This window comes from Nothoprocta perdicaria, unplaced genomic scaffold (genome assembly GCF_003342845.1).
Source record: "Nothoprocta perdicaria isolate Ctin4 unplaced genomic scaffold, notPer1 scaffold_215, whole genome shotgun sequence".
NCBI lineage: Eukaryota > Metazoa > Chordata > Aves > Tinamiformes > Tinamidae > Nothoprocta > Nothoprocta perdicaria.
In genome coordinates, this window is record NW_020455371.1 from 838,277 (window position 1) to 851,521 (window position 13,245).

The 13,245-nt window shown below is 40.7% G+C and overlaps 2 protein-coding genes across 3 annotated transcripts in view; one reads left to right on the forward strand and one right to left on the reverse strand.

Moving 5' to 3' along the window:
• Positions 1-217, reverse strand: part of CUNHXorf58 (chromosome unknown CXorf58 homolog) — an 8,567-nt gene extending 8,350 nt beyond the window's left edge. Inside the window, exon 1 of the mRNA XM_026038668.1 lies at positions 113-217. Coding sequence (XP_025894453.1) covers positions 113-217 — 105 coding nt within the window. The remainder of the gene's footprint in view (positions 1-112) is intronic.
• Positions 218-344: 127 nt separating this feature from the next.
• Positions 345-13,245, forward strand: part of APOO (apolipoprotein O) — a 30,338-nt gene continuing 17,437 nt past the window's right edge. For both annotated transcript variants that reach the window (XM_026038683.1, XM_026038682.1), the window contains exons 1-5: positions 345-368; positions 4,833-4,943; positions 7,652-7,771; positions 10,388-10,442; positions 11,468-11,563. In XM_026038683.1, the coding sequence (XP_025894468.1) occupies positions 360-368; positions 4,833-4,943; positions 7,652-7,771; positions 10,388-10,442; positions 11,468-11,563 (391 nt within the window). In that variant the 5' untranslated portion in view covers positions 345-359. The remainder of the gene's footprint in view (positions 369-4,832; positions 4,944-7,651; positions 7,772-10,387; positions 10,443-11,467; positions 11,564-13,245) is intronic.

Genomic DNA, 13,245 nt, shown 5'->3' on the forward strand with positions numbered 1-13,245 from the left:
GCTAACGGCCGGCAGGGGGCGCTAACGGCCGCCGGCGGGGGGCGCTAACGGCCGGCAGGGGGGCGGAGTGCCAACGGCCCCCGAGGGGCGCTAACGGCCGCCGGGGCTGTACCGCGGCGCGCAGGGCGCGTGTGAGCAGCCTGAAGAGCCGCATCCGCACGTAGCGCCGCCAGCCGCGCTGGATGGTGGTCGCCGCCGCCATGGCCGCCGCCGCCATGGCCGGGCCCCGCCCCGCCGCGTTGCCGGGACGCGCGCACAGGGCGCCGGGCCCTCGCGGCGCTCCGTAGCGGCGCGAGCTCGACGACGTCACCAGCGCAGCGACGCGGCCGGCGCCCCCGCCAGCCCGCGCCGGTTCCGCGATGTTCCAGGTGAGGAGCCCCCCTCCCCCATTCCCGCCCGCGCGGCCGTTACGCGGCCGTTACGCGGGGCCGCGGGCGGGGGAGGAGGTAGCGGCCGGCAGGGGGCGCCCCCGGAGCGGCTGCGGCGAGGCCGGGCCCGCGCTGGGCTGGGGGGGGCCGCGGGGGGCCCGGCCACCGGCTGTGGCTCCCGCCGCCCCCTTCTCTTGTTAAAGGCTGGGTCTGCGTTAGCCCCGGCAGCGTGCAGTGCTGATCTCCCATTGCCCCGAGTGTGGATTCGCATAGCTGGGGAAGTCCCTGTCCTAAGAATTTGTCTTTTTGTAGTTTTTATGGAGGTTGTCAGCGAAGTCTGCACATCTCCAAATCCAGCAACGTCCGTGATGCGGAGTTAAATCCCAGCGCAGCTTGGCTGCCCCAGGGGCTCGTCTCGGATAGCAGGAGCCCCAGCCTGCTGAGGCCGGTGGCGGGTTACGTAAGGGTTTGTCCTCGGAACGCTTGGGAGGTCTCAGGTGTTGCTGGTTCTGCACTAAAGGGAGCGCACCCGTCCCAGTGACGGGCGTCCCGTCCCAGTGTTCCCATGTCCTCTTAGACAGAATTCCTGTTTTAGATAGAAACAGAAAGAAAGAAAGAAAGAAAGAAAGAAAGAAGAGATATAGAAAGATAATACATTGTAAGAAAAAAAATCAGGAACATTGAAAAGCACAAAAACAAAAGGGTTTTTTTTTCTGATTTTAGATTTTGTAACTTCAATCTAAGTTACAGTCCAGTAAATAGAAATTCTGCTCACATGTTGCTTTCTTTTCTAAAATTCTTTTTCAGTTTGCATTAAGCTTGTGTATATATTTGAGATCGATTGTAGGGTTTTGTGTCCTGTGCAAATATTACTATTCTTCTACAGCTGTTACGGGTGGGCAAACTCGAGTGCTTAAGAGCAGCCTGTTTTCTGCTACTAAGAGTGGGGAAGGTGGCTTCTTGTTCTTGGTATTTGTGGTTCAGGAAAAGGAGTGCCCAAGGGTGCATGTGTATTTTGTTAAGTGTTGGTAGACATGAGGAAACAGGGAAGAGAAAATGCAGCTGCTTCTTACGTTAGGGCAAATATGACCCTTCACAAAAGTGTAATTTAAGACTTCCTTCCTTTTACTCTTCTACCCGAGTTTAGACAGTGAACTTAAGAAAACAAGCATGAGAAAAAATAACCCAAGTGCTACTTAATCTTTTACTTGTATTATTATTACTATTGCATGCTCATATTGAGAGCTAACAGATTTTTTTCATATATACATTTATAGTTTTTTTTAAAAAATTGTGATTTTAAAACTTCGAGAATGAGACATGAGATTTTTCCTACCAATTTTAGTATAGTTTGTCTGTGAGTGATCTAGCACAGATAAAAATTGAACAGTTAGAAAAAGTAAGAAACTTTTTTAAGTTAAAATATAAAACATTGTCTAACGCGAGTATCTACAGTAGTTTTTGTTATCAACTGACTACATCTAAATCTGAGTCCATTTGACAATCCAGCTCCACCAAAATGTTTTACTAAAACATTTGTTGTAATATAAATATTAAAGCAGAATAAAGAAATGAAACCCCCAAGTAAATTTTGGAAATGGAAAATAGAACAGTTAGTCTTTCATTCTACAGAATAAGTATTTTATTGTGTGTATATAGTACTGATTATTCTTTCCTGTAAACCGCAGTAGGGGTTTCATTTGAGCAATGCACTTAACAGATATTCCTCTTGCACTTGTTAATTCCATTTTGTTCTTAAAATTGTAAATACACAACTCCTGGAAAGCATATGCATTTCAGTATTATGATAGTATGAGTAGTTTTCTGTGCGAGTAGCCTTGTGATCACTGATGACTGTTTGGGACACCAAGGTGATGCCATTCCTATGCTCCATTGTCAGCATGCTTGAGACATATGTGCATATTTACATAAAGCATTCATGTTTAAGGCACTTGGATTTTATGACTTTGGTTGGTGACATTTAATGCCATTTATGGTACTAGAAAATCATGTAAACAGAAGCCAAAAGCCACACTTGCTGTTCAGTGCAGTAGGCTCGGGGTTATTTTTCATAAGTGGAGGAGATCAGTTATGAATTACATTTAATTAATGTAGTATTTTCCAAAAGATGTTACTCTTGTTGGTTTTTATAGGTTTCTTTTTATATGAAGGACTCCTGTTAAAACATTAAATTGACGTTGTAAAAATTGTGTGCATGTACGTGTGCGTGTGTATATGTGTATATATATATATATATATAAAAAAAATACATAAATGAGAGATGTTTGCCCTATTCAGTTATTGCCTTTGAGTGACTGAAGCTGAGAGAAGCTTCTTTCAAAAGCCTTCTCTATTGCTTAAATCTTTCATGTGTAGTATATAGTGTAGTATATCTTTCATGTGTAGTATATATATAGATGTGTCATAGTTTTTGTAGCACAGTTATTCTTAGCTTATTAGAGTTATTTGAAATTTAGGATCACTTGAAACTCAGTGTGGTACTTCAGATAATGGTGTAGTTTAAATAAATGCAGCTTTGAGGAAAGCAAGTGGAATAGATGAGTATATTGTTGCCTTTATTAGGCATGTTTTATTTTTAACAGAAAAATTTCAGCAAGTAATGTTTTACTGAAAACATTATCAGAATGAAAATGCATTTCAGAATTTTGCCTTTTCAGTGAAAGAACAGTTTTGCAGTGAAATAGGAGCGAATGAGGAAGTATATCCTGCAGTTAATAATGGTTAGTGACATTCATGTGTTGGTCTTGGCTAATGAAAGTGTATGAAAAACTTTGTTTAAGCAAACATTAAAGATTGTTCATGCCTTTCCTTAACTGTGAAACATTGTGGTGTTTCGTTATATTGTTGTAATAATGACTCTGTAAGTGCAAGTATGGAAAGACTTCTGTTTTAAGCAAGTTTTTCCATCCCTTTTGGTCCATTGGATCCCTTGCATCTTTCTGGAAAAAGCCATCCATGTCGGCCTAAATCTTGCGTGCTGTTTCCTTGCACATGAAGAAGTCCGATAACTATATATTCTTGTTTTGAGTTTGTAGAATCTCTTGGCTTCATTTGTTGTTTAATAGTCAGTCTTCAAAGAAAGGGATGGAATTTGAGTTGCAGATACAGATCTATATTACATAAAAACAAGCAGTTTGGGTAAGTTTAAGGGTACTTTGTAACAGTTCTGCAGTGGGCAGAGATAAACTTCCAGACTAATCCTATTGCCGGGTCAGTCGTTGCAACAGCATGAAAGATGCATTGATTTAACTCATTTCACGAGGTGTTAGGTCACTCTCCTTAGTATCCACTGTCTGTGCTATCCTTGGAGAGGAAGAGGTCTTGCTGGCTTCTTCTTTGTCCCATCTTCCCTGACCACAGTGCATTCCTCTGGTGCTCATCAGACTGTTTTGTAAATAGGTTCAATTTGTCAACGCCACAAAAAGCTCTCCACTTCTTCTGCAGGATTAATCTTTGCCAGATTAGTGAGGCGAGTTGCCTCACAGGGAAACCCTCCGGCCACCAAGGTATGGGCAAGGGGAGCAGCAGGACTTCCCCCATGAGATGGATCCATGGACACCTCCAGCTTGGCAGCTGCAAGCCGTTACCTTTGCTCGTGATGTAACATGGTGCAAAAAAAAAAAAAAAAAAAAGGGGGGGGGGGGGAAGAAAAAAGCAGGCTATAGAAGCGCTGTACAACCAAGAAACCAAGATAAGGTTGTCAGGTTAGTAACATGAAGACGAGATATTGAAAGGTCTCCTATTTTAACTGCCTTGCTGGATTAAGCATTTGCTGTTAATGAGGATAAGTATTTGTTGGAAGTCTTTCTGTGTGTTCTTGATTATCCATGCACCTGTTTTTTTTGGGGTGGGGTGGGGAGTTAAGGCAGTTTCTTAGGTTAAATTGTATTTCTTAACAGATTTTGAATATAGGAAAAATATAGTCACTTTCTGCATGGTGATTGTATTGTGTGGCTGAATCTGAGGCATTCAAGAAGAGTGTTCAAAAGCAGAGGCATTCAAGTGTCCATCATGGTGCAGGCAGTGCTGTAATTCCTGGCTTGCATAAAAGTAGGAGACCATCCTGAAAGTTTTAAAAGTCACTGATTATGAACTGATACTTTTCAACCATAGACCTTTTTTCTGCTCACCTACATCTAGAGTAGACAACAGCTAGAAATAAGATGATGTTTTTTTTGTATTGGCTGCAGAAAATAAATACATTATGGACTTTCATAAAAGTCTTAGGCTTTATTTTTCTTCTGAAAAAAAAAATGTGTGCTGTCATTTGAGCACTAAAGATTGTTAGGTTGAGTATTGCTGACCTTCCTTTCTCCTGACTTCAAATCATCTTAATTTATCACTTACCACTGCAGCATAAATATTGTCTGTCTGGGATGTATTCAAACATAGTTCACTCCTGTTTGAACTTGTAACTTACATGTCCTCTCATGATGTTTCCAGGTCATCCGGCTGGGGGCCACCCCTGTCAGCCTGGGCTTGCTCTCCATCCAGGTTTATGCTTCCTCTTCAGAGAAGGAAACTTCCAAAAAGGAGTTGCTGAAAATTGATGATGTAAGTATGGTTAGAGCCCAGTGCTCTTCTACCTGTGGAGAAATATTTGCAGAATTCTGAAAGCCCAAATATGTCTTGAAAAGCAGTGTGTTTGGGTACATGTTACCTTTCTATACTTGTGTTTCAACTTGTTTCTCTATTTACAGTAACAGAGGAATCAGTCAGGTAATTGCATCTGATGACCTCTGCTTGACAGTGTCAGGCTTGCTCACATGCAACATCTTTTTCGTACATTAAAGCTTTCTGTTCTTCATTCAGAAATTCTTTTCACTTTTACAGGTTTACTTAAAGTCATGTTTCAAATCCGCAAGAGTATTTGCTTTACTTTTTATGCAGATAATGTCTTATATTTTTATGACAAATACTGTTGTCAAGTTCTGTTAAAATTTCATTTATGTTCTCAAGTGAAACAGCAAAAGCAGAAGCTTCTATTTCTAAAAGCGCAATAATTTATTCTCTATCTGAGAAATAAAATTCCTTGGCTGGTAACACTTTAACTATTAAAACCTATAGGCTATACTGCCTCCACAGAGAATTACGTCAATTTTCCTTTCTCTGTGGCATTAGAACTTGGGTAGCACCATGTATGAAAATAATGATATTTTAAACTTGTCCCTCAACTCTTTCATTAAGAGGTTTCAAATATCCAGGCTATATTACTATTGTAATTGTAAAATACACTGCCCTATCTCAAACTTCACTGTAGAATCGTAGAGTCATAGAATGCTTAAGGTTGGAAGGGACCTCTAGAGATCTAGTCCAACCCCCCTGCGCACTCAGGGACACCCAGAGCACGGGCCACATCTCCAGAGGAGGATACTCCACAACCTCCCTGGGCAGCCTGTTCCAGTGCTCTGTCACCCTCACTTTCAGGAAATTTTTCCTTAAGTTCCTGCGGAACTTCTGGTGCCTCAGTTTGTGGCCGTTTCCTCTAGTCCTGTCGCTGGCCACCGCTGAAAAGAGGCCGCCCCCTCCTCCTCACTGCCTCCCTTGAGGTATTTATAGACACTGATCAGGTCCCCCCTCAGCCTCCTCTTCTCCAGGCTGAACAGGCCCAGCTCTCTCAGCCTTTGCTCACAGGGCAGATGTTCCAGGCCCCTGATCATCCTGGTAGCCCTGCGCTGGACTCTCTCCAGCAGCTCCACATCCCTCTTGTCCCAGGGAGCCCAGTAATTTCTTATCGTGATGTATACTTCTAACAGATGCAAATATCAAAGAGATGTGTTTTGTAGTTTATAACTTAATACAGCCCTATAGCTGTGAGAATTTATGGCTATTTGAAAGTACTTTTAAAATACTTTTAAAATTCTTAAATACTTTAAAAAGCATTTTAGCCCAATTTTAGCCCTAATTTTTAACCTGTTGTTTCATGCAAATATGAAGCTTATTTTTCTGCAGTCTTTTGGATATATCTGCACGAGCAGTTCACTTGTCTAGTGTGGGAAGAGCAGGAGCCTGGGTCTGTGCATGCCCTGCGTGAGTGGGTGGTGAGGCCCGGCCTGGGCCTGCCCGCTGCTCTCCGCTCTCCCTGGCTGCGCTGCCCGGCCTCGTCCGGCGCACGGAGATGTCCTTCTCTCTGAGGCTTCTCGCCGTGTGCCACGCTGGACCGGCAGCTTATCTAACAGGATCAAAACTGCTTAGAGGGCAACTCATTGTGATTAGGAGTGCCAAAGGTAGCTGCATTTCCTAGATAAATGAGGTTCAAAATTACTTCTTTAAAATAAAATATTATGGGAATCCAACTGCACAAGTTATGATTTTTTTTTTTTTATGTTCATGGCAGTATATCTTTGTTTAAGGTTAATGACTTTTTTTACTATCATAGATAATTGTTTCCAATTTACCTTGAAAGAGTGCACTTTGGACATGGACATTAGTTTACAGTGTACTACAAAATACAGTATAAAACTTGTACTAAACACTAGTATAAAAATAATCAGCGGTCTTTCTATTTTTATCTATCTTTATTCTGTTCCATTTCAATAATGTACTTAGGTATACTCTTTTTTTTTTTTTTTTTGAATACTACAATCTTAAATGTGCTCAGGTAATTGCGATAAGTACATTGTGTGTCAAGCTCCTAATATGGTGTTTTAGTATTTATCATGTGAAGATGCCCGTTGCTCTTTAGGTGGCTGTTACAGTTCCTGTTTGTTCGTATCATCCTTTTGGGGCTGTTAATGCTCTCAGCTGCTGCCGTGGTTAATGACTGCAGCACTGGGAGGCAGTACAATTAAACAAGCTAAAGGACTGGGATGTAGTTCAGTAACAAACAGCCCCATTTGTCCTGAATATGTAACTACTAGGACTCTCTGATAATGGCTTGTGAAAATATAAGAAATGATTGATTGTGATTTTAAAGTTCTAGTATGTTAGCTGGGAACCAGAAGTACTGATTAAGACTAGAAACATTTCTTGCAATTATGTCTTGAGTTTTTATGAAACTAGTTTAACGTTAATTTATAGCCTGTGATTTAGATCATGTAGCAGCTACTTTGGATGAATTGCGTAGCAATTAGAAGTCATCTTGATCATAATGTGTCATTAAACTTTGCTCCTGATAGTTGTCTCACAGCGGTGCTTGAATTTTTATTATGCTTCGTTCAGGTAGTAAGCATCGTGTTCTCTGGTTAGAGACATATTGTCCTGAAGACCTCTGTGCATCATTACACCTTTGTTTTTAACCTCTTGTTTGCTAATATTCACAGCTGTCGCTCTACTCCTCTCCAGCTCGTGAGACTAAATATGTGGAAAAGCCACAAACGCCACTGGAAGAAGGGGTTTCACATTTGCGGCATCTGATGGAGCCATACACAGCCTGGTGTCAGGTAAAATGGTTTTGTGTTAAATGGGGTGGTGATTTGGGGATACAGGCTGAGCCAGGATTTTGTTTCTAGATAGAGAATTAAAACATTCCTGAATGGAAAAGAAAGAATTGCTTTAAAAAATCATGAAAGGTTTTGAATTTGTAAGGATGTTCAGGTAGCAGCAAAGGTTTTTTGCATTTTGCACATTCAAAGAGATTTCTGTAAAATACCAGTGGGGTATTTTGAGGAGACAAGACTGAGTGGTCCTCACTGCCGCTGTGATGGGGCACAAGTGTGTAGAAATTCAGTGTTTGCTGAACCAGAAGGTTGAGGGAAGGAATGTGGTTCTCCAAACTTCAGAGAGAGCATCACTGTGCAGAGGCCTCATCCCTGAAGACTTTTATTAGGTAGCATATTTAAGGTAGTGTAACCAGTCACTGAATACAGAAATAGTCTCTGGAGCGTAGAGGAAAAGCAATGTCTTTGCAATCTGTGACGGGTTACCAGGTCACAGGGCTGTGCCATAGCTCTCCTCTTACCCAGTGACTCTTGAGGCTTTTAACTCTGTTGTACTGGGGAGAATGTCACATGAAATACCTGATCAGGTAGTCTTAGCTTTTAAAAATGTGCTTACTCCTGTTTCCTGAAAGGAACATGGATTTGTATGTACTTTTTTTTTTTTGGGAATGCTGTGGACATAGTCCTCTAAGTCATAAATGTGAATCAGAAATGCATGCTCCCTGTAATTCTTATGTACATTCCTAAGCCTGAAAGAGCAGAAGGGTGGATGGCTTCTGTCTTCTGTTCTGTTCTTGGCACCTTTCTGTGATTCTCCACTTCGTCATCTGGCTGCTGTGAATCTTGCTCTTGGGCTGCAGGGAGCTCTTCCTGGAGCCCAGACCTTGTGCTCAGGGCTGTGGCTCCTGCATGTGAAGGGGTGGTTCTGCCCCATCACTAGTGCTCTGACCTCTTCAAGTGCTCGTTGATGTTTGGTTACCTGTGGTAACTAACTGGGAGTGAAATCTGAGAAGAGCCCATGTACCTGCTTGGGCCTATTGCTTTATTTGCCTCATTTTTGTCCACGTGGTAGTCATTTGTGTAGGATGAGCTCTTCTGCTCAGACAACAGATGATTTCGTTGCAGTGATTCTCTGACTCATTTTATGAAATGGTTTGGTCATGTAAACCTCATGGTTTGGGAGTCATCTTGCTTGCTTAACTAGTCAGAGACTATGTGATTTTTTTTTTTCTTTCCCCTAGCTAAAGATAACATTTTAGGTGTCTGTCTCAGTTGTCTTTCAAATTAAAAGCCATAACACAGGATATTGAAATCAGATTTGGCTATATTTACATACCTTCTTTTTCAAAAGTAATTGCTTAATCCTAAGAGAAAGCCAGTTCAAAACACATAGGTAGATACGAGTGGTTTGTGTGAGAATATCAGACTTAGCCTCTGGATTTTTAGAGTGTCTCTGGGTTTTTAGAGTGTGTTCGTCTTTGCACTGACTTTTAATATGGTCACTCATTTAGTGCTATGTTTTATCTGTCACATGATAACTGTGTGTGTGACAAACTTCTGTGAAGTACCTACTGCTGAAGAGGAAATGAAAGTTCTTCTGAAAGATCCTGTCTCTGCATAGTAGTCTGAAAAATGCTTTCAATTCCCCATAGATATAGCTCAAGTGATAGCAAGATTCTGTTCTTTAGCTTCAGGACATGTATGTTTAGGAATTTGTTCCCTAATTGATGGATAGTTTTTTGTGCAGTCTGCCCAAAGAATAAATTGTCTTTGTACAACTAGAACAGTTGCTCATATTGAGATGTATTTCAACTTTAATGAAAAGGCAGTGTGATTTTTCTCTCCCCCACTACTGCCTTAAGCTCCCTACTTCCTGTCAGTCCAAAAAAAAAAAAAAAAAAAAAAAAACACCCACAAAGCCAAAAAAAAAAAAAAAAACCAACAAAAAACCCCAAACTTACAGCTGATTCCTGGGGTTGCTGTAGTGCCTCTGAACTGTTTTGGACACAATATGCACATCTTTTTCCTAAATCATCTCACAAATGCCATTGGGTTACCCTGAGACACTATCTCTTGGAAAAGGAGATCTATCACTTTGCAAAGTGAGTCATGTCCCTCTGAAGTGCTAGAAATGAGTTTATTAGTCCTGTATTTTCTTCCTTTGCCTTCCTAAGATTTTTTGCAATATGTACATATACGGAGAAATCTGAGATAATAATTTGGAGAGACTAGATTTGATCTCTGTTCAAAGACTATCTTGAGAAGATGCTGAATGTTATGTTGAGCAGGCCTAAACCTGCAAGTGAAGGGATGAAATGGAAGTAATCTTGGTGTGCTGAATAGAACTGCAAAATAGTTCTGTTTTACTCAGTTTCTTGGTTGGTTATAAGTATTAGAATAGAGCAATGCCCAGATTTATTTCCTAGTTTGAAAAAAAAAAATTTTAACAAACACAGAAAAAAGTTATAGGCTTTATTTTTTTCCCATGATTTATTTTTCCGTGACTTATTTTTTTCCAGGAACCCAAAATCTTTCTCCTTGTTGATTCAGTGACAATTTGGTAGCTAGTATTTCTTACTTAATTGATATCTATTTACTGTTTTTTCTTTTTTCCTTTAGGATCTTTATGCTAAAACTATGCCAAAATTAGAAAAAGCTGTTGAGCGTGGTAAAGGTAAGTCAGTTTTTCAGATTTTTACAGGCAACTAAAAAGCATATTCCCTAAAGGAAATCCCACTAAGCATCATTCCACCTTTCCTATTTCATGCATGTATGGCTGTTGTTCTGTGTGTAGCTCCTTTGGGAACCACTATGATGCATACTTCAAATCTGACCCCTGAATCTATGGGTGCAGCTCTAGGCATCCAGTGCCTCTGAGAACGACAGACGTGAAGAAGCCTCACCATTGCTTCCCAGCCATGCTAATGCAATCGCATTTGCCTGACTCTGCCCTGTAACTGAATCTACCTGCGATGTTTATTTTTGTTTACTGTGTTGGGTCTTAGTTTTGCTCAGTTTAACTTGCTCGTTTTGATTTAACTCCTTGGATCCCCTAAGTATTTTGAGGTTATTCAGAATATTTTTACTTGTCTTTGTTTTGAAAGCATCCTTTCATATTTTGGCTCCTCAGGACTGAGTGTGGATGCTAACAGCTGCCTCTTTGGAACTCATTTCAGATCCCGAGCTTTAATTACATTTTCCCTGAATGCAACAGTCTTTTAATCTGCTCCTTTATGGAAGGTCATTCCCCCATCAGTCCCCATCTGAGGGCATCTTTGCTTTCTGCTGTGTGTTTGTTTTGTTCTGTCATCTGGGGTTTTTTTGTCAAGTTGCATCAAAACTAGTTCTTCTTTATTATATAAACATAAGAATCTATTTTGTAAAGGCTTTTATCCCCAACTTGAAAAAGATATAATTGAGATGCAAGAGAGCAAAACAAAACGGATGGCCCAGAAGTGAGGGCAAATCTTCTATGAAAATTGGTAAATACAATACGATGTTCAGTTTCATTCATGTGTCACTAGGGAAGATCTCAAAGGCTTTGAATTTTATGCCAGCAGTTCTAAGATGTGCGTGATAGTTAAATGTGTTTTGATAACTCTTTGTGTCTTGTAACAACTGCCAGCATGTATTGATGGCTCCTTATCACAGAAACACTTTCACATTACATTAATGCACTGTGTTCTGACTTCTTTTCAGAGGGCTGTGAATTTCTCCAAAATCCCCCTCCTGGCTTTTATCCAAGGCTTGGGGTGGTCGGTTTTGCAGGGATTGTTGGATTGTTTCTTGCTAGAGGTAAGTGGGAAGCCATTGAACAGATTGTATCATGATTTGGGGTAAATTACTTCTCTGTGTGTGTTTGTTTGTTTAATCCTAGTTTTTAACTGAGAGACATGAGATCTGGCTTAACCTTTCCAAGTGTGTTTCTGTAGTACTCATCCCATTATAAAGAAACCCCACCTAAAAGGTGCATAGTGTCCATTCACTATTTATTGATTATGAACCTGTATTTGTGACTAGAATCTCATCTTTGTAGGAAAGGACTTTTTTAGACTAAAAATCTTTATAATTGCTCTTGTTCTTGATCACATATGTCACTGCTGATAATGGGAGAAATAAATTATGGCTAGAGAGATTCTTAGACTATGATACATGTACGATTTGCTGTGTATACGGGGTGCTTGGAAGTATTATGTGCCCTGGTGCAGACCTGCTGCAGATAGCAATATCCAGCAAAATTACTTGTGAACTCTGGATACTGTATAAATACAAGTGTATCTGTGGTGCTTAAATGTGAGGCTAATTTCATCAGACTAGTTGAGGAAAAGTAATAGGTTTATGTTTTGACAGAAATGTATGTTTTAAAGAATGATAAATTATAGAAACATACTTTGTGTTTCTAGTGAGATGTTCTTAATACAGTGAATTGAGGGAAATACAGTGAACTGAGGGAAACCAGAGGAAAAAAAAAGATGTAGAATTTAAATACTAGTGAAGACTTGCTTTGGGTAAAAATATACTTTAATGGACTCCAGATGTGTTGAACAAACAGGAAATCTGAGTTGCCCTCTTGGAACATACAGATAAATAATTTCTTCCAGGTTTAGCTATGGCATTTGAAGGTATTACTGCTCGCTACGTAGAAAGTATTGTATCCGGATTCAAGTCAGGCATCTTGATTTTAGGATACCAGTGAAAGGAATTCATTTAAGCCTGATTGCCTTGCACTGGAATGGATATGGGGATAGTCCTAACCTCCTGTCAGATGCGTATCTGCGGCAGGTAGCAGGCTGCTGGAAGGCAGTACTCTCTTCACCTTTAAAAAATATTCCTAAAGTGATGCTGTAGTTGTGCTCTGATAAACTGTCACTAAGGAGAATTTTTCCATTTCCATAAAAAAAAAAAAAGGAAAAGGAAGGTCATTTATGTGTCTGTAAAGATGCAGTGGAACTCCCCAGGGCTTCCTTAGCTCTGACTGGGATTGGTGCCTTCATGACATGGGCAACATCACTCCATGGAAGTCGCTCCAGTTTACCATTAGCAGTTTCTCCTCTCGTCCTGGGAATGTATTTGGGGAAATGCTGCATACTTCTAAGGTGCTTTTCCTCTTCAGAAAAAAAGAATCTCTTTACTGGAAGTAAATATATCTTTGCATATGGAACAAGCTGTGCTCCAAGTTCCAGCAGAGCTACTAAATCCTGACAGCTGCACATCTCTTCCATGGCCTGGGACCTATTTCCCTTTTATTCCATTCCTTTTTGCTTTTTTGGCTGTACCTGCTCCCTTCTCCATTCCTTTTGTGACAGGATAAATTGAAACATACCCTCTTAACTGAATTAGTGCTGCAGGTTTTCACTGGCAGACAGCATACATACACATCTATGACCAGCTGCGACGATGAGTTTGCTTTTTTTTTTTTTTTTCCTCCCTCTTCATTTCCTTCCTTAAGGCATTTCAATTTTCAAACTTGTATTATT